Below are 22,557 nucleotides of genomic sequence, written 5' to 3' on the forward strand. Positions count from 1 at the left end.
AATTTCCATTTTCCTCTGTTCCAAAAACAAAGTGAAGTTTTCATTCTGTGATGATACTTTCCCTTTCACCTGTGAGTGTTCAATTTCTGTAGCAACTTCTGCTTAAAGACTGTCAAAATCCTTTTGACATTCTGATAAATTACAACAGCCTGTTCTTTCCTTCTGACACACATACAGAGTGTGAACAGCCAGTACAGGATCTGCACTGGTTAGTCTGTCAGGCTGCAACCTGCTCAGGATTCAGCTGGTTTGCCTTCAGTTGTTTTGGCTATTTGTTGGGTCCAGAAAAGGCTTACCAGGTCTGGCTGCTGAATGCATAAGGGAAGTTTTGCTTCCTTAATAGATCAGTACCAGACAATGCCCTTGATGGCTTCTCCAGACTCAGCCCTGAATTCCCTGAGTAGAAAAGGAAATCAATCTTCTCCAGGCATAGTGTAGCCGCAGGAGAAAAGCTTTGAGGACCCAAGGATTTTCTCAGTTTCCAACTTATACCATTCAAATCCATCCTGTATTTTAGGAGTGAGGCCAGAGCAGCCCTGTTTTGGGAAAAGACAGCTCCTTTGTCCCTGTGCACAAAGCCTGACCCCACTGGTGCTTGCTGACACTCACCTTCCCCTCGACCTTGCCCAGCTGGTCAGTCTGGATTTGCTGCCGGAAGGCCGGGTCAAAGAGCAAGGGGGTGGCACAGTAGTGAACCAGGCGTGAGGATTGCTTCAGAGTCTCCAGGTCTGCCAGCTGCACGACATGAGAGGAGCAGTTACAGCACACACCCCTCACTGAGGCTGGGAACAAGCTCTCCATGACACTGCAGTGCTGCTCACATGGAGATAATTGGGTGAATCCCCTGCTTTGCAGCCTTTCCAGTGCTGGGCAGTGAGGCCCCACGCCCAAAAGTTCAAGCAGAGACCACGGCTCCACTGCCTAGCACCACCCTCATCACACACCCTGCTCAGAGCTGCAGTGCTCCCCTTTGCTGGTGCTCCCAGCGTGCTGTAAGAAGGCCCAGCCCACCACCTGTCCAGGCTGCACTCACACTGATAGGCATGTTGGACTGAGCTGATCTCTGCTGCCAGGTGACAAAGAGGTTTTCAATCTTCATCTGTTTCTCCAGTTCTGAAGGAAAGAGAGCAGTCACAAGAGCATCAAGCCACAAGTATTGCTACTCTCCTTCACTCCCATCCTGAACAGGCCATAACCTATTCCCACAGAGAACTGTCCCCTGACAAAACTCTTGTTCTGCTCTGATCTCCTTTTCCAGAAGTGAGATTATTAGGCAGGCTCCCATGCTATCAGCCCCCCCTATCAGCTTTACCTTTCCTCTCCATGCTCTTGATTTCCAGGAACTGGGCCCCATGCCGAGCCACAGGGTCAAAAGGTCCCAAGTCAGGCCCGTGGGGTAAGCGCCTGATGGTGGTGACATCCCGCAGGGCTTCGTCAAAGGGCACCACGTCGGGGTGGAAGTGCAGGGACGGGAGGCTGCGGGCAGAGCTGCCCAGCCGGCCTTGCTCCTTGCTGGGTGGGGGACACGGGCTCCTGATCAGCGCATCAACCTCCAAAGTGGAGTTCAGGAAAGGATTTGGCTCCTAAGCAAACAGACACAGCCATGAAAGCCTCCTTGCTGCCAGCCCTGGAGCAAGAACCCCCAGAGTAAACCCAGTTCTGGCCATCTGCTGAGATCTGTGTTAGCCTTTTCACTACCAGTTCCAAAAAGAGCACACCTGGGCCCACCATGACTCTAATGTGAAGTGGGGAGCCCATTCCTCAGCCTCCACTCTAAGTAATTCAGTCACCAATAAGTGCTGCCAGCAGAAGGACCTGGCTTCTCTTATGACCTGTCTCCAAGAGCAGGGCAACAGTCTGGCTGGAAATGGTGAAGTTGGACATATGAATGTCTGGGGATGCCCTGCCAATCAGGACATAAAAGGCGCTTGCAAGCTTCCTCAGAACCCCAGACTGCCAAGGCCCTTCCTGAAGAAGAAAGGACTGCCCGCCCTGGAGTGGTGCCCTACCTGCTTGCTGTCCTCATGCCAGGGTGTGTCCATGAAGCAGTGGTGGTGGAACAGTCCCAGCTTTTGGCTGATCAGGCAGTGCACGATGTGGGACCGGGCATTCTGCCACTGCAGCAGGCGTGTCAGGGAGCAGTTCAAGTTGGCTCCCAGGTCTGGGGACCAGTTGTAAGTGTAGAGGGTCAGCTGGAGAGAGAGGAAGGGGAGGAAGACTTAAGGACATGCTCAGAGAGAGCCTGCCTGGTAGCACAGGCTGCCCCAGGTGTTCTGGAGGTACTTGCTGCAGCTGCAGCCAGTTTCAGATGACAGGCTGGAACAGGGAGAATGGCAAGAGCTCAGTTACAGTCCCCTGTATACAGCCACAGCCATTACTACCTTTTTGTCAATGATCTCCATGAAGAGGAACCTTTGCCGGGGCACCAGGTCTCGACCAACAAGGCTGGGATCAGAGCCTCTCTCTGCTGAGCTGAATTCCATGGCCTCAAAGCGCTGGAGCCCTTTGTGAACTGGAAGAAGCCACAGTTATGACCCTCAGTACTGGTTCATCCCACTTTTATGTCCCACCATGCCATTAAGATGTCATGACAGGATGTTTTGCCATAGTACTGCTCACCTCATCTTGAAATAAACTGTCACAAGCACATTCAAGAGTACGGTCTCAGAGGGCAAAACCAGCCAACCCAGTGCCCATCTCTGGGCACAAGCAGCCTGTCCCAGTAAGGAGGGGACCCCTGTTCGTTGATATCCCCCCCCAAAAGACCCCAGCACAGTCCTAGGGACCACAGCCAGGCACTCACCCTGTTCTGTGCTGCAACGCCACTGCTGGAAGTTGCGTCCCAGCAGGATGAAGTGTCTGATGACTCCAGGGCAAGGGCTGGTATTCTGACCAGACTTATAGGGCAGGAAGGCAGTGCCCCGATGGTAGCTGCAAAGAAAAGCCCCAGAGGTGGCTGCCAAGTAGAGCTGTGGCAGTAAAAGTACAGCTGATCAACACCTGCTGGTGCTAAACAGCCACCTGTGAATTGCATAACTCACCAGATCTGCTCAAACACTTTGACAGAGGTGTCACTTGCCAGGGCAGTGACCAGGTTCACCACTTCCACTAGGATGGAGGACAGGAGGAAACGAGAAACCATCTCCAAGGAGCACTGCTGCACTGACGGGCACCCTGCATGGAAGATGTACTGTAGGACAAGGTGCCAAGCTGCCCCAGAGCCACATCCTGCCCACATGAGCAGTGGAGAGGGCAAAGGGCCTGAGGCAGGCAGAGCTGGAGAACAAGAACATTACATGGACGAGAAGATGAAGCCTGAACTAACCCCTGGTTTCAGGTTCTGGCCCAAAGTGGGACCTGGACCAAACACCCTGTATGCTCTGAGCACAGCACTTTATTGCCCCACTTATTACTTGTTCCCTGACTTACTCCACATCAGAGGAAGAGGAGAGCCGTACTTTGCCAGCAGGAGTGTGAGAGGATGTACAAACACCAAAGTGAAAGGTAACCAGAAAGTAGCAACACGGCAGCCATACAACCCCAAATCCCTGCAATCATCTCCCTCCCTGCCTGCAAGAGGGTCTCCCATGAAACTTCACAGTCCCAGAGCATGTTGCAGAGGCTCAGATCCTCCATCCCTGCTACACCTGGGAGCTCAAGCACTACCACAGCTGGTTGCTGGAGTCCAGGTCTCTCCAAAGCAGCTGCAGGCAAGTTCAGCAAGCCCCAGACTTGGAGCATGGCAGACATAACCCAGGCTTTAGAATGCTTGTTCTGATGCACAGGCACATGCCAGGCCTCCTGCAACAGCTTTCTAATGCTGATGCTGGCCCTGAGACCAATGTGACTCTGGGGAGGTTTGGGGAGAGACAGGGTGTGTAACTAGGACCAGCAAGGAATGAAGATGGATGCCACTGGAAGAGGACTTGTCCTGAGAGCTCTGGGTAGAAAGGCCCACTCCCAGCCCATGTGGAGGAGCTGAAACACATACCCAGGTGGTTCATGAATGCCATCCACTGCTGGCAGGTTTGATTGAAGAGTGGGTGCATGGTACCTACATCTCCTTCTTCCAACTGGCAGGCTCGGCGCCTGAGGAGAGGGAAGGGATGCACAGTTACACTACATCAGCCATCTGTAGTGAAGGCAGAAAAGTGCAACAGTAACCTCACAGCTCCAGAGCAGAGCCCTGGGAGCCTCCTTTTTGGGTTGACACAATCCTTGAGCTGGGTCACTCTTGGTCAGTAGCCATGAGTGTCAGGTGTTGCACAGGGCCCCACAGTGCAGAGAAGGGATCTCTGGCAGGGAGAAACAGCTGTGCTCCCAGCAACACTCCAGCAGTAAGGGATAAGGCTTTGTGTGTGGAAAGCAGCTTTCCTAAACTGCAGTGTAAGGGAGAAACTACAAGGAAAAGGAATGTGGTCCAGAGGCCATCAGGATGCAGAGCAATGTACAACAGACTGGGGGAACAGCATCCTGGCTGTCCAGCCTGCAGGCTGTGCTTGCCTCTGTGCCTGTTCCAGCTCAGCTGTGGCCGTGGCCCGATCCTGGCTCAGGTGCTGTTTGACATTCTCTGTCTTGTGCCGCCGTCTCGTGCGAGCCTCCTCTGGCCTCTCCAGCACAATGTCATCAGTAGTCTTGGGGCTGCCCAGCTCTGAGGACTCTGTCTTGCTCTAGGGGAGGAAGGGATAAGTTAATGTTGTGCACATACACAGCCCAGTCAGTGCCCTGATCTCAAAGTCCCTGTTGCAAGCCTGGCTTCCCATTCCCAGCCAGATCCCTACTGTCCATTCCTCTGACACTATGAGGATGTTATAGGCCCTGTTCCTTCAGCAATGTTACCAGCATGTCCCAGAAGCTGCGGCGTCCCAGCTTGTTTGTGGGTGTCACTGGCTCTCCAGAGCTTGGTGAAGGTGCAGAGGTGAAGTGCAGGGGTGGAGGACAGCTTCTGCCAGGCCCCCCACTGGCCAGGGCCAGGCCCTTGGTCTCTGACATGGTCCTCCTTAGGCCTCCTGGGGAGACAAAGCAAATCAAACTCTGCAGAGCCTCCCCCTGCAAAGCTGCTGGGTACCCCATTGTGTCTGGCCAGAGCCTGGCTGGAGAGAAGGAAAAGAGCCATCAGTAACATCCAGCAAAGTGGATTCAGTCCTGGGGAACAGACAGACCTTAAATATCTCTCCAACACCAATGTCTATGATGCTTCTTCCCCAAGACACCACACAGGAGAGCAGCTTCCTCCCTCCTTGCCCACCCAACCAGATTCCCCCAGCACAGCCAAGCTCCTGCAGGCCAGGCAGGAGGAGCAAGGCTGGGCAAAGGCCCAAGGTGGGGCCTCCTCCTGGCCAGGGTCTCACCTGCAGAGCTCAGGTCCTCCAGGTCTGCAGCACTGAGGGGGCAGGCAGCTTCCACACACAGAGGGGCCGGCAGCACGAGGAACTCCATGACGGCGTCGCAGAGCGCGTGGCGCAGGGCCCCGCGCAGCTTCTCCGACAGCTGCAGCAGGCTGATGTTGCCCTTCTCCCAGATATCCAGGCGCACCCGCACGCAAGGCTCTGTGGGGAAAGGGGAGTTCTGGCTCTTCAGCCATGCCTTCCCAGCCCCCGAGGTGCCCCAGGGCACGTGGGGGCTGTGGGCAATGGCAGCTGCTGGCCAGCTCCCCACCTGAAGGCGGGGGTTCAGCCCCTGGGTGGTGCCTGCTGACGGCTGTGAGGCTTTCAAAGTCACTGTCCTGCAGCAGGCCCACGATGGGAGAGGGGGAAGGCAGCTTCAGAGGGTCAGGCCTCTCCCCGTGGGGCAGCAAGGTGGGGCTGCCATGCTCATCCACGAACGTCAGCGCAATGCACGCGATTCCTGCGGGGCAGAACCCGAAACAGCCTCCATCAACACCCACCAAGTACAGCCCCACATGCCTGCCTGCACCTTGCCAGCTGGCACCATCATGTCACCACTTGAGTTGAGTGTCACAGGCAGGGCCCACAGGAGGGGAGGCAGCCAGGGCAGCAGAGGCTAGCTGTGCCTGTGGGGAGCCACGGTAAGAAGCATGTTTGGCACAGGGTGTCCCCATCATTCCAAGAATCTCTCTCCTGTAGAGTCACAGCAGATTTCACCTTGCCCTGCAGGAGCTTCCTGGGTTGTCCAGCACCACATGCAAGAGGAAAGTATCTCCATTTGCACCAGGAGAGCCTTTATGCAGATTGATCCAGGATGGGGCTCACCATTCCTGTCCTCTTAAGGGACAGAGTACAGGGCCCAGATACTCTTCAGCAGCCCCCTCCAGGCTGTGAAGGATGTATAGTCCCTGCAGACAGGACACCTTGTTGCAGATTACACTCACAGCCCCCTCCTCACTGTACACCTGAACAGGATCAAGTGCCTTCCCCATGCACTCCAGCCAGGTAGGACTGGGGACAAGGCAGGCTCACACCCAGGACTAGCCTGGAGTCACTGCAAAGTTCAGCCCCTGCCTGTTGGCTCAGCAGCACAACCACCTAGTGTCCATCATTCCCTGTGAAGCACAAGCTCTGCAGCAACCTTTCCTCCAAGGCATAGCAGACACAAGGGAGAGTGCACTGGGATGGAGAGAGATGCTCACAAAGGAGAGAGGTTCAAATCAGAGGGCAGCTCATGTGCATCCACACTGAGGAAAGGAAACTACACCTATGAGCAACCCCCACAGAGCCTCTTGCTGCAGCAGAGCAGCTCTCCAGGACATGGGTGCCAATACAGAGCAGGAAATCTGCCCCACATGACAGTGAATATGAGCTCTACCAACCAGACTTTCTTTCTTTAAGCAGTAAAGGGCACAAACTCCTCAACAGTCTGGTTTGGCAGTTGCCCCTAGGCCCACCCAAATGGCTGAATGATCATGTGGCAATTATAGACCATTCCCCTTTTCTTCTCCTGGATAAATTCCCACACTCAGCCTCTTCAGCCTCTGGCACATTTCCCTATTACATCCATTTTTGTATCTCTGCTCTGCTTCAGTCAGGTACATCAGCAAGAGCTGCCAAGGGTCTTACTGCCTGGTGCACTGGAGGTGGGGTGCTGGAGAACTGTTATCTCCCATCTGTGGGGGTCTCTGAGCCCCTCTGACCCCGGCTCACTGAATTACAAAGCACACATCTAATAGCACCTGATCACTCCAGCCCTTTGGTAAGCAAGGGAACACCCCACACCAGGACACAGCCACTGGGAGAGTGATGATGCTACACCCTGGAGCATCAATGACATTTGAAACACCAGGACTCCCATTTTCCTCAGGGAAGAGATGCCTGTTTGGACCTGTGGGAAAAAAGATGCAGGACTTTGGTGTTCACTGCTTGCAAGCTGGGAATCACTGAGCTGCCACCTCAAGGCAACAGGTTCTGTTTGCTCCTTTATCCAGCCAGCAAGAAACAGGGCTCAGCTATAGACATACACACACAAACACACAGAGGAGTCAGAGCTGAAGCCACAACACAAGGAAAACAAGAACAGCTGGGACCAGAGAGCTGCATGGGAAAAGGAGATGGAGTAACACTTGGAGCCAGGGGTGCTACCTTGGAAGTGAGAGAGTGGAAAGAGGTGCTGCACAAGGTCCGACATGGTACCTACATAACAGAAGAACATTCAAACAGTGCACAAGGGGCACAAGTCACACAACGGCCAGGTGACAGACCACACGGCCTGGACAAAACATGATGTGACAACCTGCTGCAGGGTGAGCCCTATCCAATCCCCTCTCCAGCAGTCTAGAGAAAAAACAAGGACATTGCCCACACACACCCAGATTTCCCTCTGCAGCAAGGCTTCTGCCACAACTGCTCCCACCCCCTGCCCTATGGAGCCTCTGTGCCCCACACTGAGGTCTCACTGTGTCTAGAGCTGCTTCCTGCAGCAACAGGTCAAGCTTAGCAAGCTGCTTTGTGGGAGGCCTTAGTTTGCTCTGCCACACATGCAGAGGTGTGCAGTCCCTCAGGCACACACCTTACCCACCCTGCAGCCATGGAGGAACACACTCCCCCAGCACTGACCTTCCTCAGTCAGACATAGCTCTCCAGCATGGAAACACCTCCCCAACACACAGCCCCATACCCTGTTTCAGAAGAAGTGAGCACAATACCTTTTCCACCAGTGCCCTGGCCACCTGGCTTGTTGTACAAATAGAGATCCTGGTCAGGGATGCTCCCATTGTGGTTGAAGTAGTGCTAAAGAGAACAAGGAAGAATACTGACAAAGATTAGAGAACTTACCTTAACTGGAAAGAGGCTTGTGTATATGCAGAGCTCATTCCCCAACCCATAGAATCAAATCCAGATCTACTCAAAACACTTGCCAACACAGCCTTCACAACTGCTGGGGTGAAGGAACATCTTACAGTTCATACAGAGTAATATGGTACTACCTATCTGTCTTTACTATGGCCCTGCTAAGGAGTGGGTAGCAGCTCCCAAATTTTTATTAATCCTGATGTTTCAGTCCTTAGATCTGACGGAGCCATGCAAGGAGCCAAGTTCAGCTTTGAAAGGGGGTCTTCTCCCATGCTCCTGGGAGATGACTGTGGGCATGAGTTTTGTAGTTGCTGCTTTTTGCACAGTGACTGCCTGTCATGACAGCATGGCCTGTCTGGGCTCATCAGGATGTGCTCAGTCCTGTAAAACTCCCCCAGGCCTCAGGAGTTGGTGTCAGTTTCTCCCCAACCCTCCATGGCAGAGCTGGCAACATGGTGTCTGAGCTGCCCAAACGAATGCCCCCAGCAGCAGCTGAAGCTGGGCAGACTCCTGTCCCAGCCCCAGCCCTGCTCACCTTGAAGTGGTGCTCCACGTTGCTGTCGGTGTACTTGGGGGTGTGCAGGAAGATGAGCAGGTTCTGGCGCAGGTAATGGGCCACGGCGTGCAGCCAGGGCACGGCCGAGGGCGGCAGCGAGAACTGCAGGACCTCGGTGGGCGGCGTCCCGGGGGGCTGGATAAACTGCACACAGGAGCCTTTAAAACCCAGCTGGGACTAGCAGCCTGCCCTGGGGCTCTAATACTGATAAAAATGGTGTCAGTTGGCTCTGCAAAGGGAGAAGTGTGGGGGGCAGAACCCTAGACAGTGTCCTGAGACAGATCATAGAATATCCTGAATTAGATGGGACCACAAGGATCATCAAAGTCCAACTCCTGGCCCTGCCCAGGACAGCCCCAAGATACAGGCAGACATTCATTCCAAGGTGTGGGAAAGAGGGCACAGTCCTGCCATGCTACAAACCCAGCAGAGGGAATCCCCCAGATACCCTGGCACCCACACAGTATATCCCTCAGTATTTCCCTCAATGATAGCCTGAGCAAGCACGGGAGCAGGGAACAGGATGTAGCAAACTGCCCCGGGCGCCCCTGGGGCAGTAGCAGCTGAGACAGATGAAAATGTAGGACAGTGCCCTGGGATAAAGAGAGCAGATTAGCCAGTGAGGTACCTCCACATCTGCTGGGGTCAGCTTGCAGTTCCGCACCAGCATGACAGTGATGATGTCCAGGGTGGCCTCATCCAGGCGTCTGCGCAGCACCTTCACCAGCTCATCTGTGATCTCAGGCCCTGACAGGGGAGCAAAGGTAACAGCAGCTTTTTCACCCCATCCAGTAAGAATGACTACAGCCACCTCTCCCTCCCTGTTCAAGATGTACCATCCTCACACTCACTTCCTAATGGGAACATGACTTTCCCCACCATCAGTTTCTTCAGATGTATTTTTCTATGGGTTTATGATCACAGAAGACTGCTGGTGCAGTAGGCAAAGACAAATGCACTCCTGCACAGGGTCTGCAGGAGGTTTCATTGTGGGTTATGGATCCTTTCCTTATATTTTCACCCACACAGAACAGAGAGCAGCTCTGGGCTAAGGAAAAGCTATTTGCTCAGGAGTGAGATTCCTCTCCTCAAGCAAGAAGGCAGGGAGCAGAGCTTTGTTCCTCTACTTTACATCAGCACAGTTCTGCTGCCAGGTGCTCTAACACATACCTGCTGGGGCAACACCATGGACCATCAGCTGGATGTGTCTGTCTATCTGTCCCACAGGGCGGGCAGAGTCCACACTACGGCATGAGGCAGTGTCCAGAGAGGAACGAGAACCCTGGAGAAACAAAAGCAGCCATGTGGAAGTAGTTTCACATGAATTCTAGATCCATCATTGTCCCAGGCTGTCAGGCAGATGCCACCCACTGCTGCCCCACTCCCACACATCTCCAGTGTAAGTTTTACCCCACATAAAATCCAGGTTGCTGGGACTACTGAGCTGCCCCCATTCCTGTGACCATGAGCACCCACATCCACTCACAGAGAGCAGCAGACTCACCATGAGATCCTCAGTGTAAATGGGCTCCTGGCTGCGTGTCAGTGCCAGTGAGCGAGAAGATGCACTAAGGCTGCTCTCTGCTTCCCACACCTTCCCACTGTGGGTGGTTTCAGTCAGCCTGAATACAGAAAGATATGTCAGCCTTCATGCCCAAGGATGACAGTATTGTACATCCACAGAAGATCCACATCTTCCTTGCTCTCCCCTGTGTACTTTGTGGGGACTAGTCCTTAGAATATGGAGTTTGTGGAGAAATTGCTCTCTGGCCCCCTCAAAAAAGCCATCCATTTTTCCTCCTATGTAAAGGCTTAGCACAGGGAGAACAGGATGGGTCTTGCTTGATGTGACTGACTCATCAGAAATCAGATATTTGCTGCTTGGGTCACAACATGGTCCCTGAGGCTGGGCAGACACTTTCTGTCCCAAGGAGCTCTCAGTCTGTGTAACACACATAGCAAGGCCAACAAGTCACACTGGCTTCTTACCGGAGGTAGAAAACAGATTTAGTGGCACGTTCCTGGTAGACAAACATATTCTTCCTGTTCACCACAGAGAAGGCGTTGAGCACGGAGCGAAGTGCCTGGATAGCTGTGGGCAATGTGGGACATTAGCTATCCCACATACCCTTCCCTGGAGTGCCAGTCCAGCCAGCAGCTGGACTCCTGACACGTCGCACGGGAGAGAGGAACCTGGGCTGTACGTACCTCGTGAGACGCCCATGTTGGGGCCCATCTTGAGGCGTGAATGCACGTGGATGAGTGTGCTCCACACCACCCCACAAGCAAAGTGCCCTGGCATGAACTGCATGGTGGCAGCCAGGTAGTCCCGGGGCTGGTAGCTCTCCTCTACAGAGTAATCTGTAAAGAGCATAGGACACAGCTGGGGCCACAGCATGGAAGTTAACATCTTCTTAGGCATCTCTGTAGCACTACAGCTGAGGCGTGGCTAAAGGAATATCCATACCATCCGTAGGCATCACACGCTGCCTGTATGAAGTATAGGGTGTTTCACTCTTCCAGATGTCCTCCTCACTTTCTGCCACAAGTAATGAGTTGCATATGTGGCTGTCATGCAGGTCCTGCAGCAGTAAGCGCTGCAAAGGATGAGGAAAGATTGGTACTGTTGCTTGCACAGCCACAGAAGACAACAAGAAGTGCTTAGGGACAGACTGAGTCCCTTTTCCTGTGACCCCCCCAAGCTGGGACTCCACCAGCTGAACTGGCTCCCCAGGCCCTCTGAGCTGAGCCCTGACTCAACAACCTCCAGAGGTCCCTTCTGATTTAAGCCATCTAAACACTGGCAGCTCTGTTAGTGCCCTCTTAAGATTTGTTACCTGATTGACAACCCTGCAGATTTCACTGATCTTCTTCACCACCACCTGGTTGAGACTCTGGCACTCCCCTGGCTGCTCCTCTTCTGTCTCTGCTGATTCTGCCTTCTCCACACTCAGGCTGCTTTATGAATAAAGGGAGAATGGGGTCAGCAGGGCACCTGGACAGTGCCCATCACTGGGTACTGGGAGCAGGAACACAGTGGGAAAGGATGGCAGTTTTCCCCTTATAGAGCACCAATCTAGTCCTGCAACTTCCCATCCACAGTAGGCAGGGAGGAGATTGTATCCAGAGATGAGTGAGTGGCAACAAGGTCACAGTGCAGAGAGGCAGTGGTCAGACAGGGGAGCCTCCTTACCGTGTGTGGTAGTAGACCTCCACTCGGTCCTGATGGATTTTTATGATGAGCCAGAAATCCGGCATAAGGGGGCACCTGGGTTCCTGGTCACTCATTAACGCCTCCTCATACTCCGAGTCACTGCTTCCCCCATCATAACCTGCAATGCAGCCTCACTTCAGCCCTAGGCCTGGCAAAACACCTCCTCCCTGGGCAGGACAGTCACTCACAAACCCTGCCCTCAGGGCTCACCCCAGCCCAGGCACACTGACCCCCCTGTGTGTCACTGTCAGTGCCACCACACGCTGTCAGCCCCCTGCCCTGGCAGACTCACCCAGATGGTCGGAGTCCATGCTGCCCTGGCTCGACACGAGGCTCTGCACACGGCTGGGACGCTGCCTGCTGGAGCCTGCAGGGAGAAGAGGGGTTTGACCATGAAAGTACTTGCTAGGCCCCATCACATGCCCCATCCGCTGCAGAAACATCATGCCACAGGACAGCCAGGCTGTGCTGGCCACGGGGAGGCAGTGCTGGGGAATGGGGCTCTCACAGCCACTCTGAAGTCACCAGGAACTGCATGTCATCAGGGATATCAGGGCAGCAGCACAGCATCTTGGGTACTGTTAAGCACTGAACTGCCAGCACCCTGGCAAGGAAGAGACCAAAGTCCTGGTACTAATCCAGGTATTTAGGGACAGGAATAGGAGTAATAGTTATATTATCTATGTCACAGCCAGAACTAGCCTCTTCCCTTTAAAGTTTCTGATGTTGAGGTACATCCTGCCCACACTGCAGCTCCTACCTTCCCTGCCCTGTGTTACAGACTCAGACAGGCTTGCTGCAGATGGTGTCACCAGTGGTGATTTCTCACTGTTTCCCTTTTCAGATGATGATGATGGAAATGACTGTATGGTTGTCTCTGGAACTGCCTCTTCCATGGAGTCCTGGCCTGGTGCTCTGTTTTGATCAAGTCTCAGCATATCTCCTGGAGCCTGCATAAAGCCAAAGTCACAAAAATGATGAGAAAAACAGGCACTGAAAAAAAAAATCCCATCATCCTTCCTTGTCATCAGTGTCCCACAGCTTCTCACCAACAGATTGTTCAGAGCTTCTCACCTCATTCAGTGTGTGGCTGCCTCCACCTGCAGGGTTCCCTGTGTCAGGCACAATGCGTGTCTCACTCTCTGGCCACTCCCAGAGACCCTGGCCTTCTTCTGGGAGGACACAGCTTGTGTGGTGTGACAGCTCAGAGCCTTCTGCTTCTGTTTCACTGGTCCCTTCCTGGCCACCACCTGTCCTGGTGCCCCCTGCAGCTGGCTGCTGCAAGCAGGGTGTCCCTGAAGGCTCTGGAGCAGTCCTCCTGGAGTGCAGGCGGCTGATGGAGATGTAGTGGTAGTCGTTGCCTTCTGCGTTCAGCATGTAGCCTGGCAGAGCCATTCTCCTGAACTCCTGCAACACAGAGAAGAATAAGCATCCTGCTAGCAAGCAAAGCATGGTGCTGCCCCAGGGCTTTCTCTTTACCTCCTTGAACTTCTCCAGAGAGTGCTCAGGCCCAAAGACAAACTGGAGCAGCACCACCTCGCTGTGGCAGCTGGGCCTGCCCTTGGAGTTATAGATGTGGGTGGCCACCCTGTGCAGGATGGAAGTGCTGATGACCTGCGAGTGACGCAGCGCTGACACAATCTCATCGTCCAGGAGCCAGCGAATCTGAGCAGAGCAAGGACACAGAGCAACATCCAGGTCACCTGAGTTTGCAAGCCTCCCCCAGCTCTCACCCAAGCCCCAATAGGATGAAGGTAGCCTCTCTCATCAGCCACATCCCTCATCTCCTGAATGTAGCTAAGAAAAGGCCTTTAGAACACAGCTCTGCCTGGCCCACCCCAACTGCAAGCAAGAATTTTCTCTGGGTAATCCCACAGTTTTGGGAACTACAAGGATAACATCTTATGTGACACCAGGAAGCCTAACAGTCAGTTCAGCTGACAGGTTGCAGCTTGGAGCAGGCTAGGAAGTGTAGAAGAGGAGTTGAGTGCTCCAGCTGGAAGCAGGAAGGCAAATCTGGCTTACCTCATTCATGGTGGCTTCAATAGCCTGCCTGTGCACTCCAGGGAGGTTGGAAAGGGCAGGGTGCCTAGGAGAGAGACAAAGAATCAACCAGTCCTTCTCACTCATTCAGCTACCACAGAGCAGCTTCCAGGCAGTAAAAGGAAGCAGTGAGGGGCTGTGCAGTGCCCTACCTCTCATCTCCAGTGGATGGGAGCCGTTCCAGGTTGTGCATGATGTCCTCATCTGAGCGGAAAGAGGATGGCTGCCCTGGAGAGCGCGTGAAGGACACGCTGCTCTCAGAGGTGCATCTGTCACAGGAGAGAGAGCAGCCTGAGAGTTGGAGCCAGAGAGGATAAACAAGACACAGAGAGCGAAAAGGGATCTCTAGGGAATGTGAGCCTATCTAGGAAATATTTGAGTTTTCTTAAGGCTGTGACAGGCTTTGTGAGAAGAAGAATCGTAAGTCTCAGTACATGGAGATGAGCCAAGAATGACTGTCTGGCTAGGGCAGGCAGAGCGTGGGTGACTGGGCCTCTTTCCACCTACCTGTTGTGAAGGATGTCTGTGTTCACAACTTCTATCTCCAGGGGCAGTGTCAACACAAAGATGTCCAGGGTCACACAGAGATCCCCCAAGTCAATGGTGTTCAAGCCCTGGCAGCTTTCCAGGCAGCCCAGAACTTCCCCTGAGGAGAGATCATAAACCAAGGGACTCAAGCAACCAACATCTCTGCTTGCACACATACCCAGCCTGGTGGCAAGTACAGAGACTGCAAGAGGTGGCTGTCACACACACCTGGACAGGCTCAAGAAGGCCACCATCATCTTCCATGATCCTTTCAACCTTCCATGACCAATCCCACAGCAAGTGGGAGACCTGGTGAAAAAGCCCTTGTCTGATGATGGCAAACCCTGGGGGTTTACAGTGAAGGCTGGTCTAGGGAGATTGCTGTTTAACACACAGTGTGTTTGTTCCAGGAGCTGCTCACCCAGCAGGGACCTGACAGAAGCCCTATTGCCATTTAACCCCCCAGCAAGACTTGTTCTTACCTAGACAGGTTGGCAGGGACTGCACAGGCATGGAGCTGTGCTGGCTACGCAGCTTCACTGAGCAGGTCAGGTGCACAAAGAGCGGGGGCATCTCCTGCTCCAGGAACTCCTGCTCATTGAGCGAGTCCCCTCCCAGCACGCTGAAGGAGTCATCATCCTGGTTCACTGTGTTGGAGTCTGAGAGGGAATCTGTGTCTGGGAACTCATGCTCCAGCTTCTCACGGTACTCCACCTCCAGCTCTGGGTCACTCTCTGTGGCAATGCAGCATCCAGACACTGCTCCTGTTGGTACAGGTTCCCTGTCAGCAAACCAGGTCCACACCTCCAGAGACCCGACCAGACACACCTAGCTCTGAAAGGCATCACCACATGGACAGACGTTTTCTTTTCCAAGGCAGAGCAAACCTGTCTTGGAAAAATTTTACCTTCTTCAGCTGCCATTTCTGCCTCTGATCCCTCCATGTCCTCGCTGCCTTTCCTGTCTGTCTGATCCCGAGATGCCTCTTCCTGAGATGGAGAAAGAAAGGGCACATACTAGAATCATGTCAGGCAATACATCATCAGGTTGCTGATGGGAGCTCCAGGGACTAAGTCCACCCATGGGCCTGCCAGCCTCAAATCCATATTTGACACCAAGAAAAGCTACTCCACAAGGACCAGGTACCTCCAGGACAGCCGCATACCTACCTCTTTCTTGGCTGATGGTGGGCAATAGAAGAAATAGTGAGGATTTGATGGCACTGGCTTGAAATGTAAACTTCCAATTTCCAGGAATTTTTCCTAGAAGAGAAATCCCAAGTATGAAGCAGACATCCTACTCTACACACTCCTGTTGAAGCCAGGTCAAGCTTGCACATTCCTCACCTGGATAATTTTATGCAAGTCTGGGTGTGCCTGGCAGGGCTGTCCAATTTCCAGCAGTGAGAGGGGAAATTCCGAACAGCAGCTGGTGCCCACACTGCTCTTTGGCTCCTCTGTGGGGCTGGCAATGTTATGGGAGTCCTGCTCACTGTAGTCTTCCATTTCAGCACTGACAGGATTGTGGACAGGTCAGACAGGCAGATTGAGAAACAAGACAAGTTTTATATGTTCTCCATCCTGCCAGTATCCCACCTCCCAGCTCCCCAAACCTCATGTGTGTCAACACAATCTGAACACCCACAACTCCACAGCCCAGCAGCCACCCATGTGCCCAGCTGCTGTCTGAAGCCAGGCCTGAGGTAGTTTCACCATGCTGATCATATTGCCATGTCTGTACACCACACACACACCCTGCCTGGGAAACAGAGACACAGACTAACTACAGGGACAGGCCTGCAGCAACCTGAACTACCAGCAGCCAGTCCAGGGCTCCTCACAGCAAGTACCACCATGTCAGCACCCCAGGGTCTTGGCAGCAAAGCTCAGGCCCATGCTCACTCAGCAGTTCCATGACAGAATTAGTCCCTAAAACTCAGGAAAAGCAACCTGGGGAGTAGGATGTTGACTGGTCAAAGCACTCCCCTGGTACTCAAATTAGTGATACAGGTGGCAGATCTGGGTGCAACGTGTTGCAAGCTGTACATTCTTCAGTAAAAGTTTATGCAACTTGCATTCAGATAGGTGATTCATAATATCCTATAAACAACAACAACAAAAAATGTTGCCACCGTTTTTTTGGGGGAAAGTAGCACTTGAAGTCACCTTACTTTTTAAACACTGAAAATTCTTCAAAATCACAGTCTCACCTCAATGATTCACAGTATAAGATGACATAGCACTGGATATCCCCAACAAATGCTAGTGAATTCACATAAAGAAACTGTCTGTTTCTTTGACAGACACTAAGGCACAGCATTTCTTTCTCCCTTAAGCCTTCAGAGGAGACAGAAACCTCATAAATACCCTAAGGAACAGGACAGAAGTTTAGCATATTTCAATTCTGCCTTGGTGTTTCCCTTGTGCATTTTTTTCCAAGAGTTTTAATTTTAATAAGAGACACTTTATTCATTAGAAAAGGATAACAAAGCTGTCATTTACACCAGAGTCAACAGCAAACTCAAATGAGTCAAACAGCAGCAGGAGATGCATAATTTCTCCAGAAACAAGTCTTGCAGGCTTGCAGACAAACTGCCCTCCAGCTCAGGCCAGATGGGACAGCAATGAGCCAAGACTATCAGAGAAAGGATGGATGTCATCAGAGACTGTAAAAAATAGAGGGTCCTGGTGGACACCATACCAGGTGGGTATCTCACTGTAAGTGTCTGCTCCTCTGTGTGGCTCTGCCCTACAGCATTCCTTCTAGCAGGCACTAGAAGTTGCTTGAAAAAAGATTTGTCCTGGCACGATTCTAAGAAGAGAAGGAAGACTGAGGTGGGTCCCTACCTTGACTCAGAGACCAAGACACCTCGTTCCCTAGAGCTCTGTTCCTCCTCCTGCTCCATGCTGCCCACTTGGAAGCTGGCTGCCTTGGAGTGTGTGTGGAAATGCTGGTGGCTCTCTCGGAACGAGCGGACGTGGCTGCACACTGTCAGCAGGAAGTTGGTGATGTCAATCTCTTGGAGCAGCTCCTCACAGTAGTCCATGGCAGTAAGCAGGTCCTGGGAGCTGATGCTGTGTGACTGCTGAAGGCTCTTGAACAGCCCTAGAGATAAACACAGTGCTTGAGCACCCCTCACAGCCCAAGGATGTGAGGCTGTGGGAGTCAGGCAGTGGCCACATATGGATGGATCTTCACCAAGTCCCAGCAGAGAGCTGGAGTCAGTGCTGGTGCTGGAGACAGGAGGCAGCCAGGGCACCTATGCTATGTGTTAGCCTGGCTTGGGTGACACCAGAGTGCCCACAGCATCTGTCACCCTGAAGGTGAGAGGAAGGCATCAAAGAAGGGATGCTCCTTCACAGCACTCCACAGTTCTGAGAACAGCCTCTGCAAGGCCCATAGGCATGCAGAAGCATCTTAAATCCCTCCCAGTGGTACATCAGTCCCACAGCTCCTCCCTTTGCTTGGAGTAAGATCAAAGGAGAGTGAGACATTGCTTTCTTAGAAGAAGAGCCAGGGTCCAAGCCCAACCCCATCACAGGTACCACTGTGCTACTGCTCACCTTTCACATAGCACTGGTGGGAGTGCTCCTGCAGCAGAGTGCAGTAAGTCACCAACTCCTTGTGCTTGTGGTCTAGCCAGGCAGCAGTTGGAGGACGCTCCAGAGACTGGGACCTGGAAAAGAGGAACCACAGCCTTTAGCACCAGTGAAGCACATTTTAAACTGTAAATGGCTCTGGTGCCAGTGAAGCAGAGCCTAGGGCATGCACAGGCAGTGGCTGCTATAAGGCAGAGAGGCCAAGCCAAGAAGACAGGGCTAGAACCAGCCCCTTGCCAAGGAAACTCCTCTGTTTTCTGTCTAGGTACAAGTATGGTGGGCATTACCTGAAAAAGATGTCCCGAGGAGGGCGCTGTGCCCGCGGGCTGACGAGCTGCTCTCGCAGCAGCTCCAGGGAGCAGCTGTAGATGTAAATGGGGCAGCGGAAGCGGCGGCTCTCAGCCAGCTCAGACTGCGAGTTCTGCCGGCAGAAGGAGATGTGCACATCTCTCCGGGAGGGGCCACTCTGCTCCCCAGGGTCCTGGCTCACTTCTGCAAAAGTGACAGTTCTAAGATAAAGGCCTCTGATGGTTCCTAGTTCTTGGCCTGAGACATCACAGCTCCCACAGAAGCACCACAGTTAGATACTGGTTTTTCAAGCTTCTCACCACTCATCCTCACCCAGCACCCAACCACTCAGCTCTGTGCTTTGGCCACCTTGATCCCCTTTACAGCCATGACTGCTCATCACCACCACCACTACCTCCTGCAGCAGCACAACCCTTCATCATCACTGTGAGCATGTCTGATCTGCCCTAGGGGCTGTGCAATCTAATCCCATACACCTCGAGACCTGTGCCCTTCTCCCTAAGACAATGTGCTGCTGACAGTGCCAGTCTGGATCATGAAATGAGAGTCACTGACTTTCCAGTGCAGCCTACTACTGCCATTCCTAGTAGCTTCTATCTTGCCTGCAACCTTCTTGCCCACAAGGAATCAACCTTAGGCCATGGGCACCCAACTTGCATTACACTCCTTCATGCCCCCATGAACATCACTATGCCTCCTGTCTCAACTCTGCTTACTGCCAGGCAGGAGCTGACAGGCTGCAGCAGCCTGCTACTCCTCCTGCTTTATCTGCTCAACAGTATGCTCAAGAATAGCAAGGATAACGATACTTTAACAAGGTGCTGTCAGTACCATGAGCTGGTGTTATGCTGAGGGTTGGCAATGGCACTGCAGCATCCCCCTCTTCAGCTCTGACTCGCTCTGCACAGACAGATCCCATGGTATCTTCTCCAGATCGACTCTCATCTTTTGGAGATTTGTCCAACCCACAAGCCATCAGCTTCTGTACATCTGGAGGAAAAAGAAATAAAAATCATCCTTTGTCCAGTGAGAACAGCTTAACCTCTCAATCTACATTCCCAAGAGAGCAGATTTCCTGCTACCTTTTTGTGTGTAGAAGCGGCTTCACCTGAGCCTAGTAGCCTTCACCAGTGGCTCAGTGAAAGCCAGACCAGTGCCAATGCCCAGAAGCAGGGACTCTCCCAGACCATCCCATTAGCAATCTCCTTAATCCATTCCTTAACAACCCCACTGGGAAAATAATCCAAATGGCTATAGCTAGCAAACAACTCAACACCACATCCCCCACCTGAAAACCCTATGTGGGCAGCACCACATGCTGAGAGAAAAGCAGGACATTCAACACTTGGCACTATTCCATTCCTGGCCAAGTGATGCAAAAAGATTGTGCATGAACTCTGCTATTCAATTTTCTCTCCAACCTACAGGAGCTGATTCTGGCTTTTCTGTTTCCCTGAGCAGGTGTGTAGGACTGCTGCCTCCTCTTGCTCCCCACAACAGACCCCCTCACCTGAGAAGGTGGCTGGCAGGAAGGTCAGGAACACATGCTGCGGGTTGACCAGCTTGGCATAACATCGCCACTGAGGGGGAAAGGGCCCCAGCGTGTCACTCAGTGTCACATCATCCTCAGGCAGCTCTGTGTTGCCAAGGCTCTGGTGGAAGAGCAGAAGTTGGATAAACTCATGGCATATGAGGCAGGTAGCAAGCACACAGAGCAAGTTCTTCCAGGCCTGCTGGCTGGCACAGCACTGAAACCACCCTGGCCACCTCTGCAGATTCTCAGAGCAGCCTGACTCTAGCAGTCACCATTCTGGGAGCAGCCTGGCTGCAGGAAGTACAGCACAACAGTCAGGAGATGCTTAGCCAGCTGTGCTGGGGCCGATTCTGACTCTAGGCAGTGAGTGCCCATGGTTTCAGAACAACCTGCAGCACAGTACCAGTGCTGCTGTAACAGGCTTGGCCCAGAGTGAATGCAACTATCCACACACCTTCTAGATTCCTGCTTGACTTCAGCCCCAGGATACAGCCTAAACTGCTGCCAAAAGTGGGCAAGAACAGCTGCCTTTCAGCCTTTCTCAGCCCTTTTAACTCTCCTGCTCTTTATCAGCTGCTGCCTTGGTTTCTGAGGGGGCTCAGGAGAAGGACAGCAGCACAGCAGTACCTGCAGAGTACTTGTGGAGCCAGTCATATCCCTGGTGCCATTGCTGCCAACAAGATGATAGGATGCAGAAGCATCCTGCTGCTCCAGGGTCCCAGAAGCTTTTAGGGTTTCTTCTGAAATGGAGCACAGAGAAACCAATGTGAGACACCCCAGCTGAGGATGAGACTTGAAAGCAAGGCTCCTGAAAAACCTCACTGCTGCTGGTGTCACTACTGCCACACTCCTGGTCCTTACCTCTGATGACAGGGAGGGTGAAGGGGGGTTGATGGCCATCACGATCCCGTTGCAGAACCTGCTCCATGAAAGCCACATGATCAGCATCGGCCATGGGGATCTCCCTGTCACTGAGGTCATGCTGAAGGCAGCCATGGAAGAGGTTTAGTAGCATTTCATTGGGCACAAACGAAGAGTCCTTAGTCACCTCCTCATTCTCTGCTTCAAAACAGAACCATGGCAGCTTCAGAGACAGCATCTCCATAGCCACCACCTGCCCACAATCCCAGGAGACAGCCCTTTGCAAAACAACACTTCCACATAGCCAGGAATTTCCCCAGCACCTCTGCAAGACTGACTTGGATAGTGTTGAGGAGGCCCTGGAGTTTTGGCATCATTAGTTACCCTGCACTCACCCACCCTGCTACTCTAACTGTTGTGGAGATGCTGGGGGTACACACAAGAGCCATCACCACAAAGCTACTATCTAGGTTTAATGATTTCAAAAGCAGCTCTTACAAATTACCATCCCAGGAAAAGGCAGCAATATAGCTGGACAGCCTGGGGCTGCAGAGCTGGGAAGAACAGCACTGAGCTACTAAAAGAAGCATGGCAGTGCTCACATGCTGCTGCCCAGGGAGACAAGCAGGTGGAGCAGGCTGTCCATAGCCATGGAGGGAGGACAAGGGGAGGCAGGTGGTGAAGGGGCACCTACCTTTTGTTAGCATTAGAAAGAACATTTCCACCTGCTGGCACCTGGGCAAGAGCTTCATGAGGTTGAACTGGAATGGGATCTCATGCACTCGAAAACCAGGCCCCATGTCTGGATCTGCAACAGAGATGAACAGGACCACCAGCATTCCACAAACTGCTCTAGGAAGTATGACTTGAAACTGAGAACAGAGGAGCTCCTCCTTAATATCCTTTATGACTTCTATAAAACCACTTGCCCAGGCACACCAGGCCTAACACTGAAGAGATGAGCTCATCTTCCACCTGCTCCTGAAGTCAGCTCCTCTCACACAATTACAGAATGGTTGATGTTGGAAAGGTCACCTGGACCAACCCCCCTGCTCAAGCAAGGTCACCTTGTCACCTCTCCAGCCTAGGCAGAAAGCCTCAGTGCTTTTTTGGCCTTCCCAGGCTGAAGCCATTTCTCTGCCAACTTAGCATAAGTGCAGAAAAGTGACCCACAGCCATCAAAGTCTACAAAGTTGTCAAAATACCTCCTCTACCTTCTGTGAGTCCTGAGACATTCAAAACCTAGCTTCCTCTTTGCTCCATCAAGCTTGCTAGGGCACAGATGGTGGACTCACCTTCAGCAGCTTTGGTGTCCGAGGGAGGGCAGACCCACTCCTTGTTCTGGCACAGTTGGCTGATGTACTCAAAGGTCAGCATGGTGGTGATGCATGCAAGGTCCCGGGGATAGAGCTGCAGTAAGAGTTAAGGCTTAGTTTATGCAGCAGAATTATTACCCACAAATGCAGAAGAAAAGAATCTAAAAGCAAGGAGAAGGAACACCTATAATCCTGTTCCTTGAGCTGCCCTATTCTCACTCATTGCTCCCTCCTTCTCCACCAGCCCCTTAGCCTGTTTTCACCTTGCTCAGGAGGAGTGCTGGTAGCACTACCTGCAGTCCCTGCTCTGGTCCAGCTTACTCTCCTCCTCCAATGGAATGACTTTCCACA

General features: G+C 52.8%; 1 protein-coding gene across 1 annotated transcript in view; it reads right to left on the bottom strand.

The window, feature by feature from the left end:
- The window catches only part of SZT2 (SZT2 subunit of KICSTOR complex), a 55,633-nt gene that overhangs the window by 12,122 nt on the left and 20,954 nt on the right, over positions 1-22,557 (bottom strand). The window contains exons 20-61 of the mRNA XM_066555219.1: positions 22,186-22,300; positions 21,585-21,698; positions 20,891-21,088; positions 20,657-20,769; positions 20,006-20,147; positions 19,327-19,485; positions 18,474-18,678; positions 18,151-18,263; positions 17,434-17,692; positions 15,934-16,099; positions 15,757-15,849; positions 15,495-15,576; positions 15,070-15,351; positions 14,567-14,705; positions 14,212-14,328; positions 14,042-14,105; positions 13,496-13,681; positions 13,091-13,423; positions 12,777-12,966; positions 12,309-12,383; positions 11,996-12,134; positions 11,640-11,757; positions 11,270-11,399; positions 11,011-11,163; positions 10,792-10,894; positions 10,307-10,424; positions 9,973-10,084; positions 9,431-9,549; positions 8,782-8,946; positions 8,099-8,183; positions 5,659-5,847; positions 5,352-5,549; positions 4,840-5,009; positions 4,504-4,670; positions 3,992-4,089; positions 3,042-3,174; positions 2,804-2,931; positions 2,382-2,512; positions 2,010-2,192; positions 1,313-1,583; positions 1,034-1,113; positions 610-735 (exon numbers count right to left, since the gene is read on the bottom strand). Of these exons, the coding sequence (XP_066411316.1) occupies positions 610-735; positions 1,034-1,113; positions 1,313-1,583; positions 2,010-2,192; positions 2,382-2,512; positions 2,804-2,931; positions 3,042-3,174; positions 3,992-4,089; positions 4,504-4,670; positions 4,840-5,009; positions 5,352-5,549; positions 5,659-5,847; positions 8,099-8,183; positions 8,782-8,946; positions 9,431-9,549; positions 9,973-10,084; positions 10,307-10,424; positions 10,792-10,894; positions 11,011-11,163; positions 11,270-11,399; positions 11,640-11,757; positions 11,996-12,134; positions 12,309-12,383; positions 12,777-12,966; positions 13,091-13,423; positions 13,496-13,681; positions 14,042-14,105; positions 14,212-14,328; positions 14,567-14,705; positions 15,070-15,351; positions 15,495-15,576; positions 15,757-15,849; positions 15,934-16,099; positions 17,434-17,692; positions 18,151-18,263; positions 18,474-18,678; positions 19,327-19,485; positions 20,006-20,147; positions 20,657-20,769; positions 20,891-21,088; positions 21,585-21,698; positions 22,186-22,300 (6,261 nt within the window). The remainder of the gene's footprint in view (positions 1-609; positions 736-1,033; positions 1,114-1,312; positions 1,584-2,009; positions 2,193-2,381; positions 2,513-2,803; positions 2,932-3,041; positions 3,175-3,991; positions 4,090-4,503; positions 4,671-4,839; positions 5,010-5,351; positions 5,550-5,658; positions 5,848-8,098; positions 8,184-8,781; positions 8,947-9,430; positions 9,550-9,972; positions 10,085-10,306; positions 10,425-10,791; positions 10,895-11,010; positions 11,164-11,269; positions 11,400-11,639; positions 11,758-11,995; positions 12,135-12,308; positions 12,384-12,776; positions 12,967-13,090; positions 13,424-13,495; positions 13,682-14,041; positions 14,106-14,211; positions 14,329-14,566; positions 14,706-15,069; positions 15,352-15,494; positions 15,577-15,756; positions 15,850-15,933; positions 16,100-17,433; positions 17,693-18,150; positions 18,264-18,473; positions 18,679-19,326; positions 19,486-20,005; positions 20,148-20,656; positions 20,770-20,890; positions 21,089-21,584; positions 21,699-22,185; positions 22,301-22,557) is intronic.

Source organism: Molothrus aeneus, chromosome 9 (assembly GCF_037042795.1).
Source record: "Molothrus aeneus isolate 106 chromosome 9, BPBGC_Maene_1.0, whole genome shotgun sequence".
NCBI classification, from domain to species: Eukaryota; Metazoa; Chordata; class Aves; order Passeriformes; family Icteridae; genus Molothrus; species Molothrus aeneus.